The following is a 22,207-nucleotide window of genomic DNA, read 5'->3' as shown; positions in this document are numbered from 1 at the left end:
TTGCCCCTTTTTGCCTCACATCTTTGAGCCCTTTCTGTTCCAGAAAAATCAGTTTTCCAAATGTACAACCCAAAGCCACTGCGCTGCTTCTACGGTGACGGGTTCCAGCTCCCAGGCTCTCCAGCGAAAGTTCTCTTGCCAGTGGTTCTGCCAAACCCACCCTTTTCCTTCTGTTGTTCCTACTCTTGTGTTGCCACTCCCCTCCCTCCGTCTCACCAAGCATTTGACAGGAAGTGGGTCTTTTCTGGTCATGGAAGTTTGTGCTTAATAGGTGAAGTTTAGATATATCAAAATGAAGAACAAGGAATTCCCTGGTGATCCAGTGGTTATGACTCGGTTCACTGCCAGGGCCCAGGTTCAATCCCAGGTCAGGAACTAAGATCCCACAAGCCGCATGGCCAGAAAAAAGAAAAAGGAACAGGAAAAAGAAAAAAAGAACAGAAAAAAAAAAAAAAACGAAGAATAGAATCCATCAGAATTTAAATTATTTTCTCTTCCTTAAGCTCCATCACTGAGCCTTCCCCCGTGCTTACAGCCCTTCTCTACCTTAACTGGACTCCTTCGGTTGGTCAGTGTGCTGCTGTTTAGAATATCTGTAAAGGTGAGTATTAGAAGTTTCACTTCAGGGAAGGTCAAATGTAAAATCCTGTGTGCGTGATGGAGGAAAGGACAGTCATGCGTGCGTGAACACAGTGGGAAGGACTTCAAGTTTTGGTTAACTAAATGTTGAGCTCCTTGAGCAGGAATTGTGCTGTTTAACTTTATAGCTCCATCAAACTAGCACATAGCAGGTGATCAGTAAATACTGCAATTAAGTGAGTGAATGAATGAATTCATGAATGTGGTTGCTTTGGGTCTTGAAAGAAAACCACTGGTCTTCAGGTCAGGCATCTTGCTAGGATGGGAATGTCCACATGTACCTTGGAGGCTCATTTTCCTTTTCTGCTCAAAGACATACCATGTTGTTGAGTCCACATTTTAGAGGCATGCCGATGAAGCTGACAGAGGAAAGATAACAGCTTCCGAAACCAACTTTGGAGGCTTTGGAAAGAAAGTCTCACTGTAGGGAGAAACTTTATACTTCCTCCCATCCATCTCATATTGCCTCTTCTCCTCAGCGAGTCCCAGGGCGCTTTTCCAATCCCACATTGCTCTGTGCTGAAGCCAAAGCCCAGTTTCCTGCTTCAAAAGGCCCTTTGTTTGGACTCTATTTCCAAATCAGCGCATCCTGAGCCTGAACCCTCTTGCTTTTGAGAACTCTGAGGCCTTGGCAGCAGAAGCCTTTGCCAGCAGGTCTGTGGTCCTCACAGCTTTCAAACTCCTCAATGTGAGGGTATGTCTAGAGCTAAAAACTCTTTTCATGAGAGGAGGGGCGGAGAAAGTATTATTTTAAGAGTTGCAAAAACAACTGCAAATTGACTCTTTGGTCTTTAATTGCTACCAGAAGACTGAGAACTTCTTGTTCCATTGTATTCAATTAAGATGATAGTTTTAATGAACTTTAAATGATATTGGTTCATAAGCTCTGCTCAACCTCTTGGGCAACTTTTGCCTCAGAACACTGGAATGCATTAAAGACAAATTTCCAACATGGTCTCTCCAAATTGGAAAACACCTTCCTTCAGCAAGCGCAGACAGAAAGGTAGCTACATCTGTACAGCTGCTCGACGATTCCCTGGAAGGACTCCAAAGTTATTTTTGGCAAATCAGGTAAACTGCATCTAATCCATACTCTGTACACTGCACATCCTATCAATCCAGGTAGCACTCTCTCTTATCCCTTGTGAAGCCTGCCAACTGTGACAGAAAACAGTTTCTAAACAAAAAGGTTTTAGGGAGTAGGGTAGAGATTAATGTGGAAGAGCCTATTGTCTGCATCTCCCAATCTTGGGACACTCTGTCAGATAGGAACTGTTGTCCTTATTTTACAGATGAGGAAACTGAAGTTCAGAAAGGTTACAACCCTGGCCTCGGGTTGTAAGCTAGCAAATGGTGGAGCCAAGATTTGAGTCCAGAACTGTCCCCCAGGACACATCCTCTTTCCATTGTGCCATATGGCCTCTGAAAGTTTAAAACTTTCCAACTCTTGAGCTTAAACTGTGGGAACTTCTTAGGGTGAATCTCTTTATCTCTCCTCTATGTTGCAACCCTGTACAGGATTCAGCAATTCAACACGGATCAAGACATCTAACCGTGAAGCAGTGTCCTAAGTGTGGAGTCTTTTATATTTGATGACCTCAGCAGAGCTTAAAGATCATCTAACTCAACTGCCCCATTATCTAGGGAAGGAAAGTTAACCCAACAGAAAGTAAGTGACAGAAGGTCGCTACCTAGTGTCACAGGTGGAAGGACTTGAAATGAGGAGGTGAAAGTTCCCTAAGGTTGGAGGAGTGAGGGTACGGGATAAGCAGAAACCAAATTAGAGATGAATACTCTTTCCCACAGGCAGAGAAGAAGGGGAGGGCACTCTGAAGAACAAAGGCATGTTCCAAGGCCAGAAGGCAGACATCTGTGGGGTGCGTCCAGGAAACAACCAATATGGATGAAGGTGGATGTCAATGAGAAGACCTGTGTATTCAAAATAAGGCTGGCAGGAGCTACAAACTGTTAACAGTAGCTGCCTCCGGGGAGTGGAATTTGGACGGATGGGGGGAGGGTTATCCACTTTTAACATAATCATATTTTTGGAACATTTTTTACTGTAAGAGTATATTGCTGTGCTTTGGGATGTTATGTTAAGGTTTAAAAGGCTTTGTAGATTATGACACATGGGGTCATTATCTGATTTGCAGAATAACCAAATCCACAGCATAAAGGGATGCTTTAAAATATGGCATATATTGGATTTAAACTTGAACCTACACAAGGTAAGGGTTTTATTTGCTCTGGATTTTACTCATTTTCTAAGAGACTGAGCTTCTCTGAGCCTAGTTTTCCCATCTATGCAATGGGAGTAGGCAGGGGAAAACGATTGATGCTTAGGCCCCTCCACTCCTGCATTTATGCTAAAGGGTGGTCATTGTACCAATGGTTAGAGCTGAGGCAGAGGAACCACTCTGCTCAAGAAAGGTCTTCAGTGCAACGCCTTCTTTGACAATGGTGCCTAAGAGCCCATCCAAACAACTGTGATGAGACTGCCCCCAGGCCCCCCAGTTCGATCCTGTTACCTCTGTACTGTGTCTGTGTTGTATTTCTAGAGCTGCATCTGACCAGTGTCTCTTCTAGAAGACCTTAGAAGAACTACATCCAATTCATCATCAGACCCCAACAGCAAGCACAGTACTTGGTACATGAAAGGTGCTCAATGAATATTGCTTGAAGTGACATATCACCACTATTTATTCAGGAGCTTTTAATTATGAAACTGATTGATATGATTATTAATGTTAATAACGACTTACCAGCAGAGTACCAAACATAGGCGATGCTGGGTTAAATTAATAGAAAGGTAGATTTTATATTAACATAATACTCTGAACAATTAGAACTGCTATACAATTTACCATCACTGAAATTATTAAGCAGAGGCTTGACACTAACCAAGCAAAGATGGTTTAGAGGAATTTCCCCAGATGCAGGTCAAAGTGGGAAGATTGATTAAATGGTCTTGAAGCCTGAGTTTTGAAATAAGATACACAGATCTGGGGTTCATTCCTAGTAACTAACCTCTTCATGCCTCAGTTTTATCATTCATAAAATTGGAGTAATCCACCCATTCCACAAGGATATCACAGGGATCGAATAAAACACATTAGGTGCTTTGTACTGTTAGTTCCTTTCTCTTCTGAATCAGACATTTTGGTATTACAATCTCAGCCCTCTCAAAATTATGAAAAGCAAGATTAACCCAGAGTAATACCTAAAAAGGTAAACATACAAATGTGCAATGTCCTAGTATACAAGGGGATTGTTTTTAAGTTTTTCCATTGGTAAAAGCTATGAACCAAATACTTTTGAAGGGACAGAATTAAGTAAAAGTACAGCAATATGATCAAACAGAAAAGATTTGAAAGGAAAAAATCCTTCCCTTCCTCCTTCAGTGTGAACTTTATAATATTTTAAGGAACGGAGATAGAGATTTCAGAGGAAATGCCGAGTGGGACAAAAGAACAAGAGAATTCTCCATGCTGGAAGATTTAACTGTCCCATTTCACAGATGAGACAACAGAGTCACAGAGAGGGAAAGTTACTTGGCTAAAGTGACCCAGTAAGTTAATAAGAAAGTTAAGACATAAACCTAGATTTCTTAGCTCTCCACTTGGGCATCTTTCCCCAACAGAAGGTGTCTGCTCTCCTCATTCAGAGCCTCTCCTTAAGACACGACTAGGATGAGAAAAATCACTCATCCTAAGATACAGCCCTGGCGGGGCTTCCCTGGTGGCGCAGTGGTTGAGAGTCTGCCTGCTGATGCAGGGGATACGGGTTCGTGTCCTGGTCCGGGAAGATCCCACATGCCGCGGAGCAGCTGGGCCCATGAGCCATGGCTGCTGGGCCTGCGCGTCCAGAGCCTGTGCTCCGCAATGGGAGAGGCCACAACAGTAAGAGGCCCGCATACTGCAAAAAAATAAAATAAAATACAGCCCTGGCTTTTAGGGTAAGTTCAATTTTTTTTTTTTTAATGGAAGCTATTATGGTTAGTACAAATTCAGTCTGTTGACCAAGTTCAAAACACTGCATGAATGCAAAATTGAACTTAAAATATCTAGCTGCCTTTAGTTAGCTACATACTCCCAATCTCTCAGGGTAGTTAATACTTTATTATGGGCTGTTATAAACTCTAGAAAGCTAAGGCTTTTTTCCATTCCATCACACTGATTTGCAGGAAGCATGACTTAAGCATCCAGTGTTTAGCTTTATAATTATACTTAATAATAATCCAGCCGTTTATAGGAAGAAGAAATACTGTGCCCATGTCTACCTTAGGACTATGGTAGGATAAGCAACAAAAATTTTATTTTTCTTTTTGCTTCTTGTCTATATTTACTAAAATAACATTTTATTGACATTTTCTTCAATGTCTTGACTTTAATAAAAATTTTCAAGCACCTGTTATATACAAGGGAATCATAATCTATTAAGATGGAACTGTACAAAACCATAAAACAAGCCAAAAAATTTGACACAAGAAAGGTCAATACAAAGTGCTCTGATAGCCCGAAGAAGAGCTAATTCTGCCCAGAGGAAATCAGAAAAGTCTTCACAGAGGGGATGGCACTTGAATTGATTATAAGAGGTGAGTAACACGTATCAAGCAAAGAGAAACGATTTGGTGGGAAAGTTCCTGGAAGAGCCCCAGAATGGAGATGTCTGGGACAAGGGCATAAAGGGGGGAAGAGGGGGGATGGGGAGCAGAAAGGGTTGGTTGGGGCCAGATTCTGAAGGGTCTCAAATATTCTAATAAATTTTATTCTGTAGTCCACGAGGGGTCATAAAAATCATGACGAGAAGGGCCTATGTGATCCGAATTACAGTTTTGAGAAACGATTCCTGTATAGTTAATGCATAAGTAATATATGGGGGGACACTACCCCCCTAAAAATAAGATCTGTAAAGGAATGTTTTCAGATTTAGGTGTATGACAGCATGCACTTAAAATGGGATAGAAACAGGGAGAATGGAGGAGAGCAGATTCAAAAGACTCATATATATATATACATTGTACAAATATGACTTTACAGTTTCAAAGCATTTTCCTATATATATGTGATACCATACCCCCGGCCTCAATAGCTCCATGAGATAGGCAGGGAATGAATCATCATCTCCATTTTACCATTCCTAAAGTGTCAGTGATATGCCAGGGATCACCCAGCTAATACAGCAAAGTTAGGAACACAGCCCAGGATCAGTGTGGAGCTGCCTCTTAGACTTTCTAAGACTCTTTACAATTTCATTTAATGATCAGCTCAAGACACCTGGCCACGTTTTCTCCGAGAATGAATGTGTGTCTATCTTCTCATCTTCTCTCCTACACTTTAAGGGCAGGATCTGCCTCTAGTATTTCTTTGTTATCTCTTTGTATTTATCTCAATAAATACCGAAGGACAGACAAGATGGACAGCTGAGTCCCAGGACTGTTCTCATCTGTAGTTTCCCCCGACCACAGAGAATGATAAATAGGCAATGATCCATTTTCCCCTTGCTTCTGTGAGCATTTCCCATTCATCACCAGTCCACAGTGGAGGAACAGCACTTGCCATGACTCCTGTGATCTAAACTGCCTCCTGCCAGCTGCTCTGCATTCTAAGTGTGAAGGATCTGGACAAAATGGGCTTGCTCTCAGTCCTGTTTAACTTTTCCATCGGTCTGTGTTTGTCAAAGCTTCAAGCCAACTCTGTCAGAAAAAGAAATGCCACAGAACTTCTTTGAGGAAAGGGAAAAAAAGACCTACTTTATACACTTGCTCTCATGCAAATCACACTCCCATTCAAATCCCAGCTGAATAGGACTCCTGGAGTCCTGCAAGAGCCTGGGAAATACACAGAGCCTCTAACCCAAGTGTACGCTGCTTCACTCAAATTGTTGCATTTCCCTGCCTTTTTAACTCCTTTGGAGAAAACCAATAGGAAGAATTAACAATACAATCTGAAGTTGCTATCCCCCAAAGTCATTCCATTTCTGTACGAAATCGGCAAAGTAGTCCCCTGCCATGGTTTTCTGCCCTTTTCTTCCAGGCTCTACAGGATTGGAGTTGGGATGCTCTGTGACATATTTTCAATCAAAGTGGATACATGGTCCAAGCTACCAGCTCCAAATAGATTCTAGCAAAGCAGTTCCCCTGGAATCTTAGTAAACAGTCTCTGCTAGTGATGAAGTAGCTGAATTATTAATACAATGTGTTATGCCACCCACCAAAAAGAGTTGAGACAGGCAGAGCCAACCAGGTTCTGGGAAAACTGAAATGAACTCCAACCCCCTCCTCCTCCATAGGCTGTTGTGAAATTCAAGCCAGTTAACAAGCCCCTTGCATGACTGCCTCCCAGGGATGTAAGCAAAGTTCATGCCCTTCCCCCTTCCAGCCCAGAGGTTTTCTAATCTCTATCGTCTAGGAATTTACAAAGAAATGGGCAAAAGGCTTTAACCTCCAAATCACACTTGAACACTTTACAAGGTCTGGTCATTTCATTTTAAAATTTTCTGGCTGGCTTGCTTGCTTCATATGCTTGTTATTGAAAATAGCAGTCCGTGCAAATTTCAATGCGAGTCTTCACTGTGGGAGGAAAGAGGAGACATAGATGTTGGCTGGCTGGTTCTTGTCCCAGGCATTCCACCATTTTCCAGATGCAGGATCCCCAGCAAGTTCCTTGACCTTTCCCAAGGGCAACTGCCGCATCTGTAAAATCAGTTACAGCAATATCTCCCCCTCCACGGTTTGTAGGCTTTGATGAGATGCGTGAATGTGCCTGACTATAGTGCAAGGGTTCAAAAACGTTCCTTTCACAGACTTTTTCCTGTTGACATTTAGAGAATGATATCCTGGGTAGGGTGGTTTGGGTGTTTTGTTTTGCGGGCTTTTCAGGGCTGGGGAGCTGAAGAAAGAGCTAGAATGAGAAAAATGAATTGAGGCAAGAAGAATATTTACGTTCAAATTCTCAGATGCATATGCTATCATTTGGTAGAACCGTTCAATGAAAGGGATTATTAATTAATAATAAATGTTTGGATTTCACAGCTGAGGTCAACACAACCGCAAACAACCAATTTAAAGCAAAATTATAATTAAAGAGTCTTCAACTCCATCAGTGGCCTTTGGAAAATTAAACCTTAAAATCAAGAGGGCTTATTTTCCCCTGGGCTTGAAAGCCCTGTAGTTTGAATGCTTTGACTCAAGAAGGAAACTTTAATTTCCCAGCCAGCCCCAGAGAATTCTGCATTCACACAACGCCTACAGTACAGACCGTCCAAAGCAAAGGTTTACTAGGGTGAGTGGGACCCATCATCCCTCCTGCCATGGCATTGGAGCCACTCTCTTCAAACAGATTTAAATGAGAAAACTGCTATACAAAAGATTCAAGTATAATAGCCCCCCACCTTATTTTCGGGGGATACTTACAAGAGCTCCAGTGGATGCCTGAAACTGTGGGCAGTACCAAACCCTATACGTACCATGAATTTTCCTGTACATACATCGTTATGATAAAGTTTAATTTAAATTAGGCACAGGAAGAGATTAACAACAATGACTAATAAAATAGAATTACGATAATATACTGTAATAAAAGTTATGTGTATGTTGTCTCTCTCTCAAAATATCTGCTTGTACTGTAGTCTCCCTTCTTGTGATGATGCAAGATGATAAAATGCCTACATGATGAGATAAAGTGAAGTAATGACATAGGTATTGTGACACAAGCATTAGGCTACTATTGACCTTCTGATGATACGTCAGAAGGAGAACCATCTATCTGCATGGGGTGATCCTGGATCTTCAAGTCATAACAGTGTGGACGGTTGGATGTCAGTAGCTGACCATGTCACCAGTTGGGGATCCTAGCAAGAGATCTGATCACGCTACTCAGACAGCATGCAAGTTAAAACTTATGCATTGTTTATTTCTGGAATTTTCCATTTAATATTTTTGGACTGAGGGTAACTGAGAACATGGAAAGGGCAACAGCAGATAAGGGAGGGGAATACTGTAAGTTGGTGACACCTTTGGAAATATTTTTAAATCTCAGCCTGCCAGAAGTTCCTCCCTTTGATTGCGATACATATGGCTTCAAAAGAAGACACTAGGCATTTAATCAAAATATCCACTAAGGCGAAGATGACAGCAAGACACATGCAAGGATGAGAAAGAATGTATTAGGCCATTCCTCCCTAGAAGCCTACGAAAGCCAAAATGACCAAAACAGCTACTTTGGGCCAGTGTCTAATGAAATCCACTGTGTGGCTGGAAGCACTCCTGCCACTTCCTGTCAGTGGTTGCTAACTTTACAACAATGTGGGTCATTTGTGGGGAAGAGGCTACTGGGGGAAGTTCTAGTTACTGCATTTAATGAAGATGCCGCATCCACAGCCACTAACCAGAGAAGCTCACAATTTCTCAGTGTGACCCAAAGGTTACACCAAACCACCAAGACAGCAGACAGAGCCCACGGGACAAACAGGGTCACTAACAGAGAGACCCATTACTGCTCCCTGATATGAGTGACAAAGGCCTTGTTCAAGTCTCTCCTTCCTTTGAGAAGCCTTCCCAGGATCCAGTGGGCTTCCTCTGCCCTAAATCCACAGAGTTGCTTGTCCATTCTAGAACGTCCAACCTTTTCACCATCAAAGATGACTGGCAGTTCCTTCTTGACCCTCTGTGACATCTAGAAGATGTCTTTATTTACCAGGTAAACTATATTTAAATCATTTCTCCACTTCTGTTAATCAAAGCATGGGAAGTGTCAATCACATACCCTGATGAGTGGAAATAACCAGCAAGACCAGAGTGATCTGCTCGTGTCATTCCACATTCAGATCACAAGCACGGAACGCCAGTGCTTTGACCAGTCCAGGCAGAGGCTGATGTTCTCAGTTAGTCTAGGCAAGTTAATCATTGAAAAATGTACAGTACATGTGAGGCATTTTTGAAGTCCTAAAAAGAGCACAAGATGCCCTGTGATTGCCCTAACAGACCTTGGCAGGTCCAGGGAACCCAGGGTGAGAATCATGAGTCTAACTCATTTTGGACAATTCATCATGTGTTGCTGATGTGACAGCTGGCGGGGAATAGTGGGGAAAACTTGGGCTTCAGAAACACTTGAAGAACAAAAAGCAGGAGAGCCTAGCAGTTAAGAATGGCCTCAAAGCAAGAGGAAGGGGGTATGGGGATATATGTATACATATAACTGATTCACTTTGTTATATAGCAGAAACTAACACAACTTTGTAAAGCAATTATCCTCCAATAAAGATGTTAAAAAAAAAAAAAAAAGAATGTCCTCATGAGACAGACTTTTCAGGTCTGACCCCAACTCAAACTCACCTGCTGCGTAACTTCTGGTGAGTTATTTTTTAACGTCTCTGAACCTCAATTCTGTCAATGGAGATAATAGTAATGAAGACTTCATAGGCTCATCAGGAGAATTAAATAAGAGAACGCATGCACACTGCTTTGCCCAGTGAGAGGTACATACTTGCACTCAATAAATGTTAGCAATTATCATTATTTAGTCAGGCTTGCTTGAGAGCAAATCCCAGGCTTAACACATATTAGCTGTGTGAACCTGAGCAAATCATTTACCCTCTCTGAGTTGCAAAACCGGTTATTGACATCTACCTTATTCTGTTATTGGAAAGATTAAGTGAGATATCAACTAAAACTCCTAATGATAAAGGTTGAGTGCCTTTTCCTCACCTTCCCGTATTATACGTGGTTTAATTTTTCACGCACTTATAGCTTAATCTTCACTGTAATTTTCAACTTGACACTCCAACCAGTTTCTAAAGATCTGTGCTTGTGTCTTATGCTCTTTAATATCACCCAGCATCCAGCACATGAATCTAAAAGATGCACAGTAATTTTAATTTTTGAGATGATAATCATGTATACAGCCATATCTCCAGGGGGGAAAGGGGATGGAAAAAAAAGAAAAATCAACCTCATCAGGAACTACAGTTCTATTTCATGGTCTTAAAAATATCGTAAAGCTAATCCAAGGAATATAGATTTTTAATATTTGTTCTTTTAACTGTTTTCAGGGTACTCTGAAGATCTAAGGCTGCTTTTCATTTTGCTGAAGCAGGGATCTGCTTGTCACACACCCTGGTTTGTGGAAGTATGTTACTCAGCGGGTGAGGGGGTCTAGCTGACCACCCAGCATCTATTCCTCAGGCAGCTTTATTGTTCTCTGCTCACTCATCTTAAACCCAGTGACACTGCTAAACTGACTGAAAACTTTGTTTCTTTGTGAAATATTCTCTGACAAACAAAGCAGCACTAGAGTGGTTTCATGAATATGTTAATTCCAAAGGTCTTCGGTAAACCTTTTGTATTTTTCCATACATATTTTAATTAATCTTAAGATACTTCCAAAATGGTGTAGGCACTATGGAAAATAGTTTGGCAGTTCCTCAAAAAGTCAAGCACAGTAACCATATCTTCCTGCATTTCCACTCCTAGGTAAATGAACCATGAGAATTGAAAATCTATGTCCAATAGCACAGAGAGATCAGCTCGGTGTTTTGTGACCACCTAGAGGGGTGGGATAGGGAGGGTGGGAGGGAGACGCAAGAGGGAGGGGATATGGGGACATGGGTATACGTATAGCTGATTCACTTTGTTATACAGCAGAAACTAATACACCACTGTAAAGCAATTATAGTCCAATAAAGATGTTAAAAAAATAAAAAGTAGATGAAGTACTAATACCTGCTGAACACACATGCTGAACATACATGCTATGATATGGATGAACCTTGAAAATATTATGCTGAGTGGAAGGCAAAGAAACAGAAAGTGGATCAGTAGTTGCCATGGGATGGGGGGAGGAGGAGGGTAAATGTGGAGTGACAGTTAATGGGTACAGTTTTTTTGTTGTTGCAGTGATAAAAATGTTCTAAAATTGATTGTGGTGATGGTTGCGCAACTCTGTGAATATACTAAAAGCCAGTGAATTGAACACTTTAAATGAATGAATGTTATGGGACATAAATTAGATCTCAGCAAAACTGTTTTAAAAATACCATTATAACTCAAGGAAAACCGTTTCTCTAAACCAAGAGGATTTTCAATGGCCCATTTATTTTAAGGGGCTTTGAGAAATTTAAAAATTCCAGAGCAAAATATATATTAATTAAATAAATAATTTATGTATATAAAAAACTTATAGCCTCATCTTTCTAATAAGGCTACGAACATAAAGAAGCATTTACTAATCCTGTAATACAGGCTTCATAAGTCTTCTACAAACACTGCATTTAAAGTGTTTGTGGATATGGGGAGGGGGAAGGGTAAGCTGTGACGATGTGAGAGAGTGGCAGGGACATATACACACTACCAAATGTAAATTAGATAGCTAGTGGGAAGCTACAGCATAGCACAGGGAGTTCACCTCTGTACTTAGTGACCACCTAGAGGGGTGGGATAGGGAGGGTGGGAGGGAGGGTGACAAAAGAGGGAAGAGTTATGGGAACATATGTATATGTATAACTGATTCACTTTGTTGTAAAGGAGAAACTAACCCACTATTGTAAAACAGTTATACTCAAATAAAGATGTTAAAAAAAATAAATAAATAAAAAAAATAAAGTGTTTGTGGAGAGAGAGGCAGCACCACGGTTCAGAGGCTCCCAACCAGGAGATCAGGAATCCCCCCCCCCCACCATCCCCCTCATCCCCCCATCTCCTTTAATCTCCTTGTCACCCATCCTTCTCCTCTGTCCCCAGTACCTCAGGCTCATCTCTAATCTGCCTCCCAACTGATCTCCCTCCTTGGCCTCCAGTTTCCCTCCCCTTAAACACAAATCAGATTAAATTAATCCCCTCTTAAAAACTGCTCATGAATATGTTAATGCCAAACGTTGCCTGTAAAACTTCTGTAATTTTTTTTCCTTACACATTTTAACTAACCTTATGGTACTTCTAAAATGGTGTAGCTGCTATGGAAAAACAGTGTGGCAGGTCCTTAGAAAGTTAACCATGGAGTTACCATATGACCCAGCAATTCCACTCCTAGGTATATACTGTGTTTGGTTTCTGTATGAAATTTTCCATAATAAAAAGAAAATGAAAACGAAAATACAACCTCATTCGCTGGTCCTACAAATTAAAGTTCAAGTCCCTTAGCGGCCTGCCATTTACAGCTCTCATTTTTTTGTTGTTTGCTTTTTTGCGGTACGTAGACCTCTCGCTATTGTGGCTTCTCCCGTTGCGGAGCGCAGCTCCGGACGCACAGGCTCAGCGACCATGGCTCACGGGCACAGCCGCTCCGCGGCATGTGGGATCTTTCTGGACCGGGGCACGAACCCGTGTCCCCTGCATCGGCAGGCGGACTCTCAACCACTGCGCCACCAGGGAAGCCCAGCCCACCTCTTTAATCTGGCTCCTATCTCTCCAGCCTCATCCCTAACATCCTCTTTCCCGGCCAACTCAATGCAAATACACAGCACTTACACTCTAGCCTCCAACCACTCACCCTTCCCAAAAACGTTCTTGTTTCTAAGTCTCAGCATCCGTTGCTCCCTCTGCTGCAATACCCTTTCCCACTCTGTGTAAGGTAGGCTATTATTTCTCTACCAAGACCCAGCTCCAAGCCCTCAGGCAAACTCATTGCTTTTCACTGTGCTGCTATAGCCCCTCCCTTACCATGCCCAAATCAGCAGCACTAAATGTGTAAAATTATGCAAAAGTCTGTTACCCTTTCCCAACGTGGGAATTCATAAAGCACAAGGAACCCCACCCACCAACACCACCCCAGGGGAAGAAGGCACTAAGGGGTGTTGCACATAGTTGATGCTCAAGAAACAACTGCAGAAGACAAGACATACTTGAAAGACAGGTACAAACATAGACTTAATTAAATAGGCTCTCTAGAAATTATACTGATTGATGCTAATTTGGGGGCCAGATATAAAGAAACCATCAGTGAGAACAGCTTCCTTCGTGTCAATATAATCATGTGTATTATGTGCTTTAGGGATACATAAACAGGAACCAAAGCATACTGCTTATTATGACAAGGCGCTTACACTGATTTGCATTTCTCTGCAAAACTCTCTAAGCATATAATTTTGTTAATTTGTGACAAACCTCAAAAACACACTTCCCACCAATACTCTGATTGCAATGTATACTCTCAAAGCACACAGAAATCATCAAGTTCCTTTCATAAGTTGCCAACTGGATCTTATGTGTGCTGTTTGGTTTGGTTTGGTTTAAATTTGGGAATTTTAATGCAGATCATAATTTATCATTTAACTTCGACGTAAAGGAAGAATAGTTTCACAAGGATGTTTCAGAAACTGACCTAGCCTTCTTTTGAATGTTGGGACCACCAACTCATGCATGACCTTCAGAAAATTATTTCCTCTGAGACTCAGTTTCCTCCTTAGCCAAAAACAAACACTTCGAAAACATGGGCTTCTCTTTCTTCTCTCCTGGGACACGTCATTTGAAAAAGATGGTGCCTGTTCAAGTTCAAATCAGTCAGCAGTGATCTTCTGGCCCTTCTAGAACAAGGGCCAGTTGGAAGAAAAGTGATATATCAAAAAAACTGCCTAGTCCTTCAAATTTGCCCCATGTGTCTCTGCCCTCACTAAACTATCATCCTCTGATTTGGGTTAAAAGTTAAACCTGTTTGTCTTGGTCCTCTTTTAATTGACCCAGGAAAGAGAAAAATGAGAATAGGGCTCTCTGGAGTACTACCTCATAAATGATAATCAAGTTTCAAACTGACAAGTACACACCAGAAAAGCAAAATGGTATAAAGGCAAGACCTTGGTTCTAGGTCCTGCCCTTTTCACTATCACCAGACAATTACTAACCAGTCCAAGCATCCAAGTCTTCCTATGTGAATCAAGGGCACTGACCAGGACGTGGGGACAATGACAACAGCAGCTGGTGAGTGCACAGCGCCACACACTATACCAGGCATCGCCTCACAACTTCACAACACATATTATCCCATTTTACAAGTGAGAAAACCGAGGCCTCAGAGACAGTCACAACTTGCCTAACCCACATACAGCTAATAACCCTAAGCAAACTCCCACCTATCTGTCTCCAAAGCCTGTGCTTCCCCCTTGGACCTCCCACCTGTCCCCTGTTCAAAGAGGCCTATTTTTTCTGACTGAGATAAAATATGACTTGGCATTGTTGATAATGAAATCCGCAAGGTACTTTCAAATTCTAAAGTATCCATGAATCTAGACACTAAAGAATTGCTCTGATGGAATTTTATTACGTCCACCGAGAGGCTCGGTCAGCACACTCCAAGCTGTTCTGCAACTATGTATATTGGGCCCTGCAGAACATATTTGTACATATTTGGACTCAAAAAAATGGAAATAAATGAAATGGAATGGAATAGAAAAGAGGGAGTCTTCATTGCATTAACTGCATTGAAAAGTGGGCAGCACGGTAAGCTGACAAGAGTTCTGGAAAATTTAGTGACTATTTACTAGCTGGGCACCGTTGTGCAAGTTACTTAACTTCTCTGAACTGCAGTCTCCTCCTCTCTAAAAGGAATCTAATATCTATATTACATGGTTGGCCTAAAGAATAAATATGTTCACTACCACAGTTATTCCCTTCCTCAAGAGATATGGAGAGTGCCCTGGATGACAAGCATTTTGATTATTTTCAATCATGTTGCTCTTTTTAGTTATTTTTTCTTCCTCTGGGCTTTCAAAAGACACATATAAGAGTTGACCCTAAAATAGGCCATTTGTCCAAATTCCCTCCCCAACAAAGGTGTACTTCTCTTTCCCTTAAGATGATATAGCCATGTCCCTTCCAGAGGGGAAGAAAGTAACCACCAAAGACTCTTGAGGTTCCCATACTGTGACTTTTCCCAAACCTGCCACTGCTTTTCTCTGGCTAATAGAAAACATTTGTGTTCCCTCTGTCTGGTTTTTTCTTGGGATTCTCTTCACAATTGTTTCCCCTAATATATTTCAGGCAACTTTGCTCCAAAATGTTAAGTTCATAGAACCATCGAGGAGTAAGAACACTGGGGAAGGAAAGGAAAATTCTACTATTACTATGAATAATAATAGCCACATAATACCCGATAATGATTTAGTGCTTTTTAACTCTTTGAAGTGCTTTCAGATTTGTGATCACATCTGAGCTTCACCATATACGAGTGTCACAGGTTTGCTTTTGTATTTTACAGATGAGGAAACTGAGGCCTGAAAGGTTAAATAATTTTTGCCCAAGTCACATGTGTAGATGACTTTATGTCAGGATTCAAACCCAGACCTGGGTGAATCCAAAGCTTGCGTTGTTGCTGCAATACTTTGACAAGCTAACTTTGATCTTTTAAAGGCTCTCTTTAGAAGTCTAATTCACTCATTTCACTGTTTACTCAGATACAAACTTCAATATCTCAAAAGAAAATATTTATAGAGTTAACACTTCATTTATCCAAAGTCGTCACTTGGCCTACAACACTACAGAGAACTCAGTTTAAAAATAAATAAAAATCCCAGCGTCTTAGCAGTTAGGAGACACCAGCAAGTCCTTGCACTAAAAATCAGACCTTCAGGCCAGCACCCAGAGGTAATTTTTCCTTTTGAAAGAATTCTAACAATCTTAAATATCGTCTTTTTAAATTGGAGTATAGTTGATTTACAATGTTGTGTTAGTTTCAGGTGTAAAATGATTCGGCTACACATATACCTATATTCATTCTTTTTTATATTCTTTTCTCATATAGGTTATCACAGAATATTGAGTAGAGTTCCCTGTGCTATACAGTATGTCCTTGTTGGTTATCTATCTTATATACAGTAGTGTGTGTATGGTTATCCCAAGCTCCTGATTTATCCCTCCCTCCATGTTTCCCCTTTGGTAACCATAAGTTTGTTTTCCATATCTGCAAGTCTGTTTCTGTTTTGTAAATAAGTTCATTTATATCATTTTTTTAAATTAGATTCACATATGAGAGATATCATATGATATTTATCTTTCTCTTTCTGACTTCACTTAGTATGATAATCTCTAGGTATCTTGAATATCTTTACTGGAAAAGACAGGTGTACTGGCCACAAACAGAAAGAAAAGTACAGACAACCTAACAATTCAAAAAGTGCCAGAACATGCGATCCCTGTATATAAACCAACTGCCCTTCCTCAACTGCCTTTAAGACATTAGCTATTAAACAACACAGTGATTCTCAAATTGACCTGATAAGAATCACCGGAAGCTTTTATAAAACACAGAATCCTAGGCCCTGGTCCACGGCCTACTGAATTTGAATCTCCTGGGAAGGAGCCTGAGAATCTGCATGTCACACCAGATGGGTCTCCTTATTAGCTGAGTTGGTGAAGTACGGACACAGTAGGCACCCCCCAAATTATCACTCCTCAAATAATGTGTACCAGGTTGAAATGACACCTAGGGCAGGGTGTCTCCATAAATATAACTGCCTACGTGGGGAAGAAGCCCTCAACTATGGTATCATTAGCATCATGCTATGAACAGGGCTCGCCAGCCGAAACAACTGCACGGGAACGGGGAAAGAAAGAATCTCAAATTGACAGGAAGTCAGAAGGGTTGAAAGTAGAAAAGGCCACCAACTCTGGCTTTAACAGTCTCCCACAAAGGCAACTATACCCCTATGGTATATCTCAAGTATAAGAGAAAGGGATGGAAGAGTGAAGGAGAAAAAAAACGAAAAACAAAAGAAACTAGCCAATCCAGGCAATAAAGGTTTTCAACCATCCTGGAAGAGTCAGCAGGGCTGACTCTGCATGGGTTGGAAGGAGGCACTCAGTAAATATCTGGGGAGGGGGACAAGGAAGAGGCAGGGGACAGAGCAGAGAAGCTCCACATGGAGTTACCAAATCCCTGCATTTGTACTACAGCCATGCACTGCCATTTGTGCTTTCTTCGGAACCACTGTCTCATGGGGTAAGAAGACGCCCTCAAAATTTGGGAATTACTTAGTGTTAGAACGACCCCAAATCAAAATGATACCTTGGGGCGACGAGACCGTATCACTGACCCGAAGAGTTGAACCACCTTTATCCATCTGCTTTGGTGCAAATGACTAACTGGAAAATGTGGAGAGGCAGGACTTTCTGCAAAGCGAGCTTTAGAATTTTCTAATGATCTGAGTTTCAGGGTTCTTCAGACGAGGGAGGAAAAGAGGGGTGGACTCCAGTCATGCTCACTGAGGATTAGAGATCAACTCAAATTGACTTCATTGTGAATCTCAGTTTTCTCATCTATCAAATGGAGATAATCTCTTCATCAGAGTTGTAGTGAAAAGTACATAAACTAATTCGTCTGAAAAAGAGGCTAACAGCTTAGAAAGACAGTAGATGCTCCTTGCTCCTTGCCTGGGAATGTTGTCTGCTGCTCTCTTGTAACCTGTAGAGCAGAAGGCCATACTTTTATGCAACTGAAAGGAAAACAACATTGATTTCAGAAAAACTACTATGCAAAGATTCATAACTGTGTTTATAAAAGCAATGATCAGGGCTTCCCTGGTGGCGTAGTGGTTGAGAGTCCGCCTGCCGATGCAGGGAACACGGGTTCGTGCTCCGGTCCGGGAAGATCCCACATGCCGCGGAGTGGCTGGGCCCGTGAGCCATGGCCGCTGAGCCTGTGCGTCCGGAGCCTGTGCTCCACAACGGGAGAGGCCACAACAGTGAGAGGCCCGCGTACCGCAAAAAAAAAAAGAAAGCAATAATCGGCAAAGATAGCTATTTTCTGAGACATAAACTCCCATTGGTGATTCTCTGACACCAGATTCCTTTGGTCCTCAAAGGAGAGTGGACTTCTGTTTTTTCACCAAGAATTTAACGTTCCAAAAAGGTATGTGAAACAAGTTAAACTGCTTGCATATTTCCACTTACATAACATGTATATTGCACATCAGCTTTTATTTTTTCCAGACACAAGGAGAGGAAGCTTGGTATATATTCCTGTGAGAGAACAAACAGAAAAATGTCTCCCTTTTTCATATATTAGGGCCTTGTAATCCAGACCATATGATCAATACACTATATAAAAATTAAATCATACTGACAGTCCCAGGCAAAAAGTGAACCAAGTAGAAACAATTTTTTAGGACTGTGATGTGTGGAATATTAAAATCACATGTTGTGTTAATAATTTTCTTTTAGAAGCCAAATAGAGTTCTCCTGCATAAATTTCTCAAGTAAATGTTTACCTTACAGTGTTTCCTATTAAGGGTGGTCGAGAGGCATTAAATTAGTGATATTGTAATTCGGCCTATGCATAGAGGAGACACTTTGAAAATGACTTGGTTGACATGTTAATGTCAAGGCACACACCTTAAAACGGTAGCTATGTGCTCCTTATGGTAAAATACAAGGTCCTGGTATCTTATTCACTTTTTTTTTTTCAGTAAACAAAAATCATTTGCTCGAAAAGGCCAATAGTGAGTAAACTTAACAAACAGCTAGGTATAGAATATTAGCTTTGGAGGGGACGCAGGGAGAGTTGGGGCAGATGAAGAGCTGAGATGTGCAAACATACACCTTACTTAACACTTTCAATGCACAACAGTATCTTGGGATTTCTGTGTCCCCCGCTAAACTATCTGATAGGGGTGTCTTTTAGCAAATTCCTTCACACTTTTTCCTTTGATAAGATACACCATCTCGTGGGACTGCCTTCTGAAATCAGAAGAGTGGAAAGAGGAAGGGAGTACAATAAAACTGTCCGAAAGCTGTCAAGTGTGTTCTAGCTCTGCTTTCCTAATCACCAAGTAGGAGGTAGGAGCGTACAGGGAACAGACAGTCTAGAAAGAATTCACCCTACCACCAGGGAACAAAACACATCAGTGAACACTGGGAAGCCCCAGACAAGTTTACAGCAAATAGCTTCAATGTGTTTGTGTTCCTGGTACTCCCCCAGGACCAGGGAAGGTCTCTTAAAAATTCAATAGCTTGGCAAGGAGACTTTAAGTACTCATCTCCCCACTGTGCATAATAAGCCAGTGGTCTTCAGGAAGGTAGGCCCCCCAGTGACAATTCCTTTACATAACATCTTAATGCTGAATTGATACGAAGAGGTGGGAATGGGATTTGCCACCTGAACTACAGTCACCTTTCTTCCCTTCCGCAGAGCACAATTTGATCTTCAGCTGTCTCTGCATATCTAAAGGGGGCCATTCTTATATTTAAACTCCAAGAGTCCCTTCTTTCTTTGACTTTCAAAATTTACTACGGAAAGTCAAGCCAAGGACAGATGGACCTCAGTAAGGATCCTGCTACAGAGTCATGAACCCAGGGTCATTGGACTCCAGCCCAAGAAATCTCTGGTTTGCACACTCTGCACGGACAACTCGATTTCAAAGAGGACTTGAGCTTCCTTGCAGGAGTTCTGTTTTAAGGGAACTGAACAGGGAACACAGATGTTTCTTCAGTTAGCACAGTTGGCAGAACAGCTCCTGGACCAAATCCGAGTTCTTAATGCAGAAAGGAGCCTTAGAGAGCACCTAGTTCAACCCAATCACTCAACTGATAAAGAAACTGAGGCCAGAGAGGCAGTTAGGTGGCACCCCCGGCAAGTGGCAGAGTGGTGGTGTCCTGATGACAAGTCCTGCACGCTTCCCATAACACCATGATTCGCTTAAAAAAAAAATATATCTACACTTACTTCAATCTTGGAACTCCTGTAGATTCTTGTCAATAGCCACCCCCTGCCCCGGGGGCGAGTTCATAAATCCTCCTTACCCTCCCACTCCATTCCATTCACTCCTGCTCTTCCAGCTGTGGCTTCCAACTCATTTGGAAAACAGAATCGGGCTACAGCCTCAGCCTTCTGGGAGTACAATTAATTGTGGTCCCGAAGCATAAACCGTGGCTAGCTTTCCCAGTGCCTCAGTTGCCTCATCGGTGAAATGGACCTCCTAGCCCGTGTTGCACCGAGTCAGGGAGAGGCAGTACTCCCTGGCACACAGTAGGCACCTAAAAAGTGACTGCTGGATCGGTACCCCGCATCACGCCCCTCGAGAGCACCCTCCCAACCCCCCGGGGGGCGTTCAGGATAGCGGCAAGTGAAAAGGCCCAGGCAGCCCCGGCGGAAGGGCTGGATGTTTACATTCGGCCGGGGGAAGGCAGCGCTCTCCAGGCGGGAGCCCAGCGCTCCAGGAGATCCATCTTACTTGGATGGAGGGCAACCAGCTCAACGCCGGCTCCGGGTCCTGGTTCCACCGATTTCCCCTATCCTAACAGGCCGAGCCCACGCCTTTCGTGGGATTCTGGCCGGGCTTCCAAGCGGAGATCGGCTCTTAGGATTCGGTGTCCAAGTGGCCCGCGAAAGCCTACAGCGCTCCCGACACTCCTTTACAGGCCGGGGAGGCGGCGGGAACGGGGAGGGCGGGGGCCCGGGGACCGGGAGCGGCGCGAAGGCTCCGCGAGAAGCCTGCGGGCGGCCCCCGGGGCGGACTGCGCGGCGCAGCCGGGAGACGCGGCCCGGCGCGCAGCCCCGGTCGGGCTGGGACGCCCGCCGGGCGCCGAGGGCCGGAGGGACAGCGGGGCTGGGCTCACCCATGAAGAGGCAGAAGAGGTCCAGGCAGATGAGCAGCACCCGCTTGCTGCCGCCCTTCCTCGGGCTGTTGTTGAGCGCCGGGCTGCCGCCGTTCTTGCTCTCCGCGACGATCGCCTTGTCGTACTTGTAGTTTTGCATGGCGCTGGTCAAGACGCCCCGCAACAGCAGTCACACACCCAGACGCCCGGGTGGCCTCCCGGCCGAGGCTGCTCGGGGCGCGGCGGGAGAGTGCGGCCCCGCTGCCCGCTTCCAACGGCAGGCGGTGGTGCTTTCTGCTCCCCTGGGGCTCCTCTGCTTTTCCTGCCTCAATCCCGAATCGTTCGGAAGTCCAGTGGGGAGAGACAACTCCCGAGCAGAAACTTCTGCAGCGCCGCGCTGCCCCGGACGCGCGGGGCTCCCGTGTCCGTGTGCAAAGCAGCGAGCGGGCAGCCCGGGCACTGGACCTCCTTCCTGCGCGGCTGGTTGCTTAATGAATGGGAGCTGCGCGGAGTCCAGCTGCGCGGAGCCCAGCCACGCCGAAGCGCTGCCGCAGCTCCAGCTTTCCTCCTCCTCCTCCTCCTGTTGCTGCCGCCGCCGCCGCAGCTGCCGCTGTGATCGCCTGGATTTGTTTTCGGCAGTTTTATTTCAAGAGGTCCTTTAAAAAGAGAGAGGGACCTCCTTACTTGGCTCAGAAGAGATTCCGAAAGCACAGCCCCTTCCTTAAGCAGCCGAAGACGTAGGATAATTAAGGCCACATTTTCCCCCACCCCTTTCCAAAAAAAAAAAAAAAAATCCTAAAAGGAAAAGTTACTCTCAAACCAGAGAATCCGGGAGCCCCTAGCGTTCAGAAACACTAAATTGTCACAAAAGGATAAATAAATAAAAGAATAAAAAGAAACATTTTCTTGCCGGCCTTGGGTCAGGCAAAAGTTGAGGCTGTGCAGCTCAAAAGCATTTCTCATCCCTGACACATTTGGGGCTTTCAAGTCTTTATTTTGATTTGAATCATATTATCCCGAAAATACTCAAAGAAAAAAAAATTTTTTTTA

At 43.1% G+C, this 22,207-nt stretch overlaps 1 protein-coding gene across 1 annotated transcript in view; it reads right to left on the bottom strand.

The window, feature by feature from the left end:
- The window catches only part of PLPP3 (phospholipid phosphatase 3), an 85,922-nt gene extending 64,029 nt beyond the window's left edge, over positions 1-21,893 (bottom strand). Inside the window, exon 1 of the mRNA XM_059052875.2 lies at positions 21,179-21,893. Within this exon, the coding sequence (XP_058908858.1) occupies positions 21,179-21,317 (139 nt within the window). The 5' untranslated portion in view covers positions 21,318-21,893. The remainder of the gene's footprint in view (positions 1-21,178) is intronic.
- Positions 21,894-22,207: the final 314 nt, after the last annotated feature.

Source organism: Kogia breviceps, chromosome 1, assembly GCF_026419965.1.
Source record: "Kogia breviceps isolate mKogBre1 chromosome 1, mKogBre1 haplotype 1, whole genome shotgun sequence".
In the NCBI taxonomy this organism is placed as follows: Eukaryota; Metazoa; Chordata; class Mammalia; order Artiodactyla; family Physeteridae; genus Kogia; species Kogia breviceps.
Note: the sequence above shows the minus strand (reverse complement) of the source record. Positions and strands in the feature narration are given on the sequence as shown.